The sequence below is a fragment of the Cucumis melo genome, chromosome 9, assembly GCF_025177605.1.
Source record: "Cucumis melo cultivar AY chromosome 9, USDA_Cmelo_AY_1.0, whole genome shotgun sequence".
In the NCBI taxonomy this organism is placed as follows: domain Eukaryota; kingdom Viridiplantae; phylum Streptophyta; class Magnoliopsida; order Cucurbitales; family Cucurbitaceae; genus Cucumis; species Cucumis melo.
In genome coordinates, this window is record NC_066865.1 from 1,645,497 (window position 1) to 1,656,064 (window position 10,568).

At 36.4% G+C, this 10,568-nt stretch overlaps 1 protein-coding gene across 1 annotated transcript; it reads right to left on the reverse strand.

Moving 5' to 3' along the window:
* Positions 1–347: 347 nt before the first annotated feature.
* On the reverse strand, positions 348–10,568 carry LOC103498556 (DNA-directed RNA polymerase 2B, chloroplastic/mitochondrial). The gene is made up of 19 exons (XM_008461190.3): positions 9,460–10,568; positions 8,816–9,028; positions 8,607–8,734; positions 8,398–8,464; positions 8,037–8,095; positions 7,076–7,193; positions 6,809–6,922; positions 6,602–6,733; positions 6,092–6,508; positions 5,496–5,546; positions 5,019–5,089; positions 3,113–3,197; positions 2,773–2,925; positions 2,594–2,668; positions 2,401–2,490; positions 2,250–2,297; positions 2,035–2,149; positions 1,850–1,953; positions 348–1,132 (listed from the first exon to the last, which is right to left on the reverse strand). The coding sequence occupies exons 1-19, from the start codon at positions 10,270–10,272 to the stop codon at positions 1,022–1,024; spliced, it is 2,964 nt and encodes a 987-aa protein (XP_008459412.1). The 5' UTR covers positions 10,273–10,568; the 3' UTR covers positions 348–1,021.

A 10,568-nucleotide genomic window follows, 5' to 3' on the forward strand; every position in this document is an offset into this window, starting at 1 on the left:
TCTTTATTAGATTCTAACATTTAAAATTTGAATGGTAATGTCATGAAAAGTAAAAAAAACAAATGAAATGGTATCCAAAATTTAATTTTATATTCAATTTTCCGAATAAGCATCTATTAAAAACATTTAAAAGTATGATGAAATAAACACAAATTTAGATTCAAAAATTTTAAATTGTAGTTTAACTTTATTTTTAATTTGTTTTGTTAGGTAAATTTAATTTCTTTTAATGATTATACAATTATTAGAGTTTAATGACAAATAGAAAGTGCATATATAAAGCATTTGACACATAATTCAAAAGATGAGAATATGTTATGTCATATGTAACACTAGCAATAGCACACTTTTGTGCAAATCAACTTATCATTTGTCAAATTGATATACTGTCAGCTCATTTCCTCACCAAACAAGAGAAACGAGTACAAAAATTCAGATGGCAAATACAACAAACATTTACATAGAGAGACATGTGCAAGCCAGAGCTGAAGAAATTGTGATGAATTCAGAAAATGGGAATGGTGAGATCTTTTTTGTTTTCACTACTTTCACATTTTATCTTAATCATAGAGTGGGGGAATATATATACAAGTAATCCTTTGTTACTGTGGAAATCTTGATCATTTGTGGCTTTCCTTCCCGTAAAATATGGCCAATTTCGACTTTTAAGCGTCGCTGATGAATGAAAATGGATGGGAAGTTGTTGCTTATCCGTATATGTTAGTCTAGCAGCTCTAGTTGAAGATACGTAAAAGTACTTCAGAAAGGATTGTTAGTCCGACCATTTTCTTCTGCATATGCGAGTCGAGAGCTCTTTAGAAGTTTGACATGAGTAAGCTTTGTAAGAGAGGAAAACCTGATGTTTATTACAACAGAGTGGCCAGTTTGCTCCGGGGATTCTCAGCATCATGCTCCATTACTCTTGAGATGTAGTTGAGTAACAATAGGTGTACGTTTCCAGGAAAAACCGGTTGAGCATGTAAAGATAGCCGAGAATGAAGAGAAATGTACCCATATAAACTTAGTTGAAGAAGTAAGGCGAGTCTAGAACTTCTTTTAGGTCGAACTCTCCTCGTTCGGGTAGGGGAGGAAAATCCAGTGCTGGAAAAGATTGCTGAAAGCTCTCCAATAACTATGAGTAAACAATTAGTCAGATTTTTAGTTGCACCATCAACAAGTATAACACATAACAATAGTAAATAGATAGACAAATAATATTCTTCATGATGATGTAACTTCCTATTAATTTGAAAAAGAATTTAATAAACTACATAGTACCTGATCAGTAGCAAGAGAAAAACTATCAATTCCAAAGACAAGAACTTACACTGTCACAACTTCCATGGAACCCTCTATTTCTTTATCACCGATAGACATTGTAATCCTCTCTACTTTTCTTTTCTTTTCCTTTCTTTCTTCCTTTCCTTTTTTTTTTCTTTTTAAAATTATGAAATCAGAGGAGAACCCCAACAAACAAGATATTACCGAAGGAATTGTCAATTACTGACTAAAAAGAATAAAAGTAAAATGAGGGAAACGATGCTGCGTTTTACATCAAGAAAAAGCACTGGACATAACAAGTTCCAAAAAACAATTAAGAGAAGAAAAAAATTCACCAAAGAGCTGTCTAATCCTCTCCCACGTCAATTGCATTTTCTTTCAAACCAAGAAGTATTCCTAAGTTAATCCATTGCATATTAGAGGCAACAAATTTCAAAAGATGAAATTATCCAAACCTTCTTTTCCCTTGGCTGAATCACAAACAAGTTAAAGACTAGATACATCAACCAAAACAGGAAGTTGCTTCTCATAATGTTCAAAATGAAATGAGAGGTATGAAAAGCCTTACATCTTCGAGTATTGGAGTTTCATAGAGTTCAACAAACTTCTGTCTAAGTATTCTATTCATTTCATCCACGTCACAAGCATGTGTCCAGTATGAATCATGAACCCCTGATATCACGCATGACATACAGCAGTTAGCACTGGTAGAGTGTGAAAGCGTACATAACACAGTAATTCATGAGGACCAACCTGCAAAAGTCAAACCTGCCCTATTGCAGGCAATTGCAGTCATCATCATATGAGAACTATCAAGAGAGTGAACAAAATTTGGTGGGAAAGCGGTACGCTGTCTACTTGTCAAGATCTGCAACGTCCAAAGAAAAATCTTTTGATCAATCTTTTTAAAAGAAAATTTTAATGTTCATTGATAATATGAGTAGTTTCAAGTGAATGTATAAAACTACCTTGTCTGTTTCTCTTCTTAGTGTCAAAACTTGGAGAGAAGTTTTGATCTGAAACCAAACAGAGATTAGTTAATGTCTTCGAATATCTCTTCAATACTATCGTGAGAGGACTGGTAAGCTTTAGTGATTATCTAAATTCCTCAACACTCACAGAAAGTGCTCCCAACTTGCGATATGGTTGCACAACGGGTAATCCAAGGGGTGTAGTCCATCGCACACTTTCATTTTTCGAGGCAATAATCTATTTGAATACAAACTTCATATTATTTCCAAACATAGCCAAAGGGGAGTTCAAAATGTTTTTTTTTTTTCCCTTAAAGAAAAATGCTAAGAAAAGAACTAACTTTTGCACAGTCAGAAAGCCAGTTCATGATCTCACGGGCTGCTACAAACATTTCCCCTAGTGCCTCCAACGTCATCTGCTCACACATTATGTTGCAAACTTTATAAATACTTGACCACTCATTCAAACATTTAATTCAAAGAAGCACCCAAAACGAAGGTGGAAGGACCCGCCCCCTACCTTGGCAGCATAGCAAGAACAGCCAAAGAGCTCTGAATCATCAGATATGGCAGCGCGTTCCTTCAGCCTCCTTTTGATCTGATCGCGAGCACCAATATAGGTGACACCATAAACCGATGTCATCACTGTTTGCTTCACCAATTTTCTGTCCACCTATAAGAGTTTTGACAACAAGGATAAAAAACAATCAAAGCAAGCATAAACATCAGTTAGGTCTACATAGTATCAGTTTTTTTCTTATCGCAAAATATTCAGTTATTGCATCAAATAGTCTATACTTTCCCATTTTGCACTGTAATTACATAGATTAATGTTCCGAGATCTCAAGTTGGCAGCAAACCTGATCTATTAATTTTTTTGCATACATTGCATCTGGAAAAGTTTCTGGATCTTTTTGTGCATCCCTTCGCAAGATTTCTTGAACCCTACAACAATAAATATATAATATATATAACTTCAGTGGTGTAGGTCTTCCCCCCGCGCAAAAAAAAAAGAAACTAAAAACAAAATCCATGGTGTTATTAATTAAATGCCTTACTTCATCCACTAGAAAGGGGAATAAAATGGTATCAGTATCCTAACATGCCAACTTCTAAAATCAGTTAGAGTCCTACAGACTCCAGATTGTTTACAAACTGCTACATGTAAAGACTAGTAAAATCAGGTTCAAGTACATAAGGATCTTGTTTTAGAAAATGAAATAAAGGATTTGTAAAGCTCCCTGAGGTGAAGTAAGAAACCCACTTAGAATTCAGACATAACTGTCTGTTTCGTTGTTTCTGGATCATTAAAATTCCTCAAAAGGATCAGACATTCCATGTTTAAGATTAAGTGGCGTTTGGGGGAAGGGTTGGTTATGGGGGTTAGGGTTATGTAATCCAACCCTCGTTTGGGGGAAGAGTTATGTAACCCTAGTTTTAGCCCCTTAACCCTTCCTCAAACCCTTCTTCAACACTTTTTAACCCTTCTTCAACTTTTCCACAATCATTCTTCAACACTTTTTAACTCTTCTTCAACTTTTCCTTAACTCTTCTTCAACTCTTCCTTAATCTATCATAACCCTTCTCCCAAACACATCTTATCAAAACATTATCATAACACTTCCTTCATAACCCTTCCCCCAAACACATTTTATCATAACACTTCATCCATAACTCTTCCCCCAAACACATCTTATCATAATCCTAGGTTTATCATAACATTAGGTTTATCATAACCCTAACCCTCCATAACCCAACCCTTCCCCCAAACGTTTTTGCCAAACAAAAGTTGGAGATCATTTTTTTAATTCATCAATGGTTGCTGGGAGATTTTTTTTCTCCTCCTTTGTACATGCCACATCGTGAGTTATACAACTATTTATAACTTATTGTTTTATTAACATCTGATGAAATTTAAAATTTATAAAGAAAATTAACAAAAGGAAAGAAATTCCTATGTTTCCTTTTTCTTTTTTATTAGGGGGAACCCGAGTATGCCATTAACTAAACATTGACCGGATGGCAAAGTGGAACAAGTTCAAGAAAATATGGACGCCACAGGACTTGCAAATCCATCTATCTTTTCGAATTTTATTTTAACTTGATTCCCATTATTGATGGAGATTAGAAACTGAAAATAGACATGATATAAACATGCAAGTCCACTGGCATCAACTATTGCCTCGTCAATGTTCCACCTCAAAGTGGTAAGGTCATCACAATTGCTAGCAATATTTAAATGCAGCGTGAAGATGATCCCAAGAAATTCATGCTATAGAACTGTGACATAATTTAAAGTTCTATGGTTGTCCAAATCCAAAGCAGATATCTTGATACTTCGTCACACTCAGGCACACGCAACATGTGAGACAACCAAAACCTGTTCCCTAACTCCTACCCCACTCAAAAGAATTTTTCACGTCTCTACTTCTAAGACAGCGGAAATATTTAAGGATAAGTAATTTCCTTGAAGGACAGCCCAGAACAATGAAAATGCATCAACATCCATTAAAGAGTAGACTCTTTTCAACAAACCACTATTTTGTTTCATACAATCTATCAAGTCTTAGAAAATACAATGGGTCGGAAAGAGCTTAAATTTTTCCAATGAAACTGAACCTTCCCTCATTATATTAAAAACACAAGGAGAAGAATAAATTTGTTGTCATGATTGCATTTGTACTGAAATTTTACTAATGTGATTGTGAGCAACCAAATCACAAGCTTTTGGACGAAAAATTTCATATTCAAGTTTATGTAACATACCTAGCAGCTATACCCGAGTAAACATCTGCAGGCTTCTCTCCGGCAACCAGATTGACAGAAGCTGCTCCTAACTGAACCAAAAACTTTCATTAGGACAAGATCTGAAGCAACCAGTAGATGAAGCAAATCTAGATGGAGTAAAGGAATAAAAGTGAAGGTACAAAGAAATCAAGGATATAATTAGTTTTGCTGTTAATAAATCTACTTACAATATCCGTGAAAATTTAAACTAAATACTGAACCATCTGAATACAATGCATTAGGTGTCTGTTATTAAAAGAAATGTTTTGCTTTTGTTGATGAGAACAGGATATACAAAAGCTTCACATGGATTTCTTTTAGTCAGAATGTCCAACGGAATTGTGATTTTACTGCTTCTAGTTAATTCTTTAGCGCTACCAAAGTAGCAATAATAATGTTAGCAAATATCAATCACCTACACGCTATGAAATAAATGGATGCTAAAATATTAACTACCTTGTCTCGTCCAAGAGCAGCATAGTGCTGTAACCCGTTGCAAGAACCATCCTAGAAAATCTCACATCAAAAAGAAAGAGTAAGAAGCACAGGAAATTTAAGGAAAACAAGAAACCGATGTCCTTATAACTTCAAAAAAGTTATGCATGTAAGGAGGAACCAAGAAGACCAACCCAAATATAACCCACAATCACAAAGGACATACTAAACTACAAAGAATAAGTACAATGAAGAATTAACTCTAGTGACGAAAAAAAGACCAAAACAACACTACACATGAGCGGGTTAAGGTATAGAGAAAAGGTCAAAGAATATCTCTAATGGTTAAAGCGTATTAGATGCCAAATACACACACAAGGAGGAATTTAAGTATAAGTAGAACAACAAATAGTCCTAGAGATTGGATGGAGAAGAAAGAAAAGTACACTTGTTGAGCTGAGCTCCTATTAGTCTATTCCCTCCAGCCTTTTTTCCCAGTTATAAATATTTTCATAATAATACCAATTCTAGCTATAATATAAGCTCTCCAGTGGATAGGAACCTTTTCCTTCTTTGACAAAGTTGGAAAAAAATTATAGGTGTCAATATGTGAATACCTGGTGTATGGGGATATGTGAAATATATGTTTCGGGAGAAGAGCTTCTCAAAGCTTCAGTAAGATTCATGCATCCTGCTAAAAACTGAAAAGGATCCTCAGCATTCAACCACCAACGTCTTCCTCCAAGTGGTTTGTCAGCAGAGTCAAATATATCTTCTAAATGATTCTCAACAAATGTCATTCGACCATCATGAGATAATTTATCCACGCCCCCAGCAAAAAGATTTGCCAAGTGAATCTTCAGCCAACTTAGGCCAGACTTCCTGAGTGGGCGACCTTCTGCAAACTCCAATATACCTCGGCAGAGATCTGAACCAAGATGATTCAAGTGTGGATGCATAGGATATGCACGGCCTCGAAAGTCTACGTTATGGGGATAGTAAAAACCTTCCTCATCCTTCATGTTGCGTGCTACCTGTTCCACCATCAAAAGAAGAATTAAACGAAGTGGTTATACAAATACAACCAATTAGAAAAGATATAATTGTTGCAACAAGTGAAACCATACAGCAAGTTTAAGCTCTATGTCACAACGTTGTGAATGCCTCTCCATATTTTCTTTCTTCACAGATCTGATTTCCCATTTCCACTTTTTTATTAGCGTTTCATCTTCAGTATCAGGTTTTTCTGGCAATGGAACCTGGAAAGGGAAAAACCAAAGTAATATTAGAATCAAAAGTAGTTGCAAGAAAAATGATGACATAAAGCCACTTACATCATCCCGATTCACTAGACCAGCAAGGTCCCCTCCACTGCTCCATATTCTTTCCACAACACCGAGTATCCTTTTATTTATTCTCCATTTGGTATTTCCAAGTGTGTCTAGGGCCTGGAAAAGAAGGAAAAGCATAACATGCCTCAGTTTATGCAGAATATAAAGATTCAACAAGCTTACTTCTAGCTGAGTAATTCAAATAGTGGTGAACACACACACACACACACACAAAGATATATAAAATTATAATAATTAAATATCTCAAACCTGAAATACTGGAGTTAATTGTTCCTTTGGGGTCCTCTTAAACGCATCACGTTGTTGTTTGGCTCCATGAGTGCGCATGGCAAACGATGGCAAGAGGATGTGTCCACCTTTGTCATAGCTGTGACAGGAGGAAAACAAACTTATGCTAAAAAGGAAAATATTGGTCTCCAAAAGGGAAAAAAACGCAGGTGCGAAAGCTTATTGTCGAAATTTGCCAGAGAGATTCAAAACTAGAGATATTGGCAATGCATAAACAGCATTTTATGCCAATCTTATTTATTAGTCAGCAAATACCAATTCTACAGAAATAATAGTGCAAAAATTATGGACATGTTACATGAAATATCCTTGAGAAGAAAAAATGTGGTTTTACTAATGATCCTAGGCTGACAAAAACACCCTTTAAACTATGTGGTTATTTTTACTCATCATAAACTTACAACCAAACACAAGTAACGCGAGGTAAGAATTTTATGACTTATTACTCTTGCACAACCCAAACACATACCACACAAACCTAGGTTTTCATAGATTCATTTTTCCTGGATAGGACATACGCCCAAAATTATAGAAACTGTGAGCTAAATATCTCCTACAGATTGGTTAGAGTGGAAGGACATTTTCTTGTGTTCTTCTTGGTCTACTCATCTCAAGTTTCTCATTTTTCTTAGTTGTGCATCTCTCATTGACCTTTCCAAAGATCAGGACATCATTGCTTTCATATCTCCACCCACTTAAAAGAGCTCAATCAAGATGCCTGGATACGTGACGTTTGTTCAAGAGTACTAATTCTCATAAGATATGAAAATACTGCTTCCATAATTTCAACCCAGTTCAAGATCTCAAGCTCTCAGCTTTGCTCTGCTCTGCTCTAGAGTATTAAATCTAATAGGAAATTGATCTTAACAAGAAAGTGACTTGAAAAATAGATTGAAGCCAAATGCCAAGTGAAATAGCATACCCTCTCCATTTGACTGGAGGCATCAACATTGGCATATAGGGAATCACGATTTGTCTTGCCTGTTTGAGAAAAAGAACACGTCAACCATAAAACATATAGCAAGAAAAGATGCAGCAAGAAATTCCGTGGGATGTTCATAATGCAGGACTCCAATGATATCAAAAACTGACAAAGAACTTGGACCAAACTAACTAATTCTTTCCAAATGCAGTTACATCATGAAGCTATTTCTACCAAACAAACAAGTTAGAGAACTGCAAAAAGAAATGTGATGTTGGCATTAGTAGTGTCCAGCAGTGAAGTGCAAAAGAAAGGGACACAATCCAATTTTCCAGTAACAAGATGGATAGTTTTTACTTACAGTCCGGTCTAAGCCTTTGATGACTAAAGGGTCACATTCAATGACACCAAGTCTCCCGACGGAATTACTGATAGAAGTGTCAAAATAATAAGTTCAAGCAAGCAAAACATATTATAAGAAACAATTTTATATATCAGAAGATTTAATGTACAAAGGAAGAAACCAGGGGAACTTATAGACTGACTGATTGATATAAATGAATGACTTACTCTGTCACCACAGTTTTCAATGAGTGCCAAAATGCAGGGCGAATATCAGGTGGACCATCGGCCAACTGATCAGCAGGAGGTTGTATGTAAGCTGTTTGTATCAACAGCTCAATTAGACGGGCCCCAACCTAAAAACACCAAGTATTTTAGAAATTTTGCTGACATGCAACCATTGTTTTTCAAGTGTATATAGAAAAGATGACCCAGACCTTTGCTTTGGCTTCCCTGCCCCATGGTCTTGAATCATCGGTTCCCTTCGCTATCTGTCCTACAGCCTGATGCTTTTTCTTTTTAATCAAGTTGGCCACTGTTTTCCTTAACCTCTCTTGTTCCTTCACTTGAGAATCAGGCTGGTAATTGTTCTCATTATTTTTGTTGTGCTTTTTCTCTTTCTTTTTCTCCAAGAACTTGTGAATTCTTACCTGACATGATTAAGCAACATTATGGTTGCAAACTTACAATTGAATGTGGAACAAAATTCATGTTGAGACCCAAGTTAAAAGTCAAAAACTCCCATATTGCACCTAGGCACAATACAAATCCCAAAAAATACTGCTTCAATTAATGCAGCTTAAGCCATTATACAAAAAAATGGGAGCTTGAAAATAATAACGTAAAACCTTAAAAAGTAACAAAGAAATTGCAACCAGTACAGAACAACACAGGAAGAATCACCTTTTCTCCCAACTCTAATTCAATTAAATGGAGGAGGTTCCCTTCTTAGCTTACTTCAATTATTTTCTAAATCATATCTATCTTCGAGCTACTTCCAGTGATCTAACAAACAAACCAGAAAGTACATTAAACTCTCTAGAGACCTGACAGAGGGTCTACATTCACAAAACCGACATACCTCCTGTTCAATAGCATCTCCTATTGCACAAGCAGCCACCACAACCTTGATATTACCGTGTTCACATCCCTTCATCAACATCCCCATCAACTTATGCATTGTGATTACTGACATCTTATCTGCAGGTAATTGAACAAAATAAGGAGCATATGGAGCTCGAGGTTTCTTCCCTTTCTGGATTAATTCTTGCTCTTTATTTATAGCCTCTTGAAAAGGCTCGAACCAGCCAAGGAACAAGGACTTTACGTACGGCAAATTAGGTGCTAACTTCTGCTTACACATGTCCTCTAATAGCTCCTTGTACTCCTTCACTGCCTTTTCCCACGCCTCAGCCTCTACGGTCACCTGCCTCCTCCTCAGCATTAGATACTTCGAATGTGGCATTCCCTTCACCGTTTTCAGCCTCGTCTCTTCTTTGCTCATCTCTTGCAATAACTCCTGAACTTCACCGTCAAGAGATGCATCTTCGTCCACATCTGTTGAAGAAACCGCCTCAGCAACACTAGAATATCCTTTTGGGCACAACCCATTTAACCCAATTCGAGCTCCCATAGACCCAAAACAGAATCTGCTTCTATAGTAATCTTCCTGAGACAAAATTTGATTTCGACCAACACCCATTTGAAAAAACCCAAACTTCGGAAGTGAACTAGGAACAAGATTACCAGAAATCAATTTATCGCGAAATAAAGACTCGTTAGGACGACCCAGAACGCCATTGAAGCGGGAAAAGCAACGCCAATCAGGATGAAACTGCCGGTTCCTACAAATACCTCGCTTTGCAATGGTCTTCCACATAGACGTGGAAATCATTGAAGAGTTTTGATGAAAACTTGTGCGCAGGCGGTTTCAATAGAAAGAAATTATCGAACTTGCTGGTAGGATTGGAAGAACACAGGCAGAAGGGCATTAAACTACATGAAATTGCTCCATAAGAAAGGTACGAACATAATTTGGTGACACTGAAGAGAAGAGTTCGATAAACAGAAAATTTTGTAGAAGCAAAAGGAACTCAAAGGGGTAGATGGAGAAGTAGCCGCCACAAGGCTTAAACCCTTCCAAAACCATAGGTATGAAGTGAACTTTCGAAATATATTTCGTACTTACAG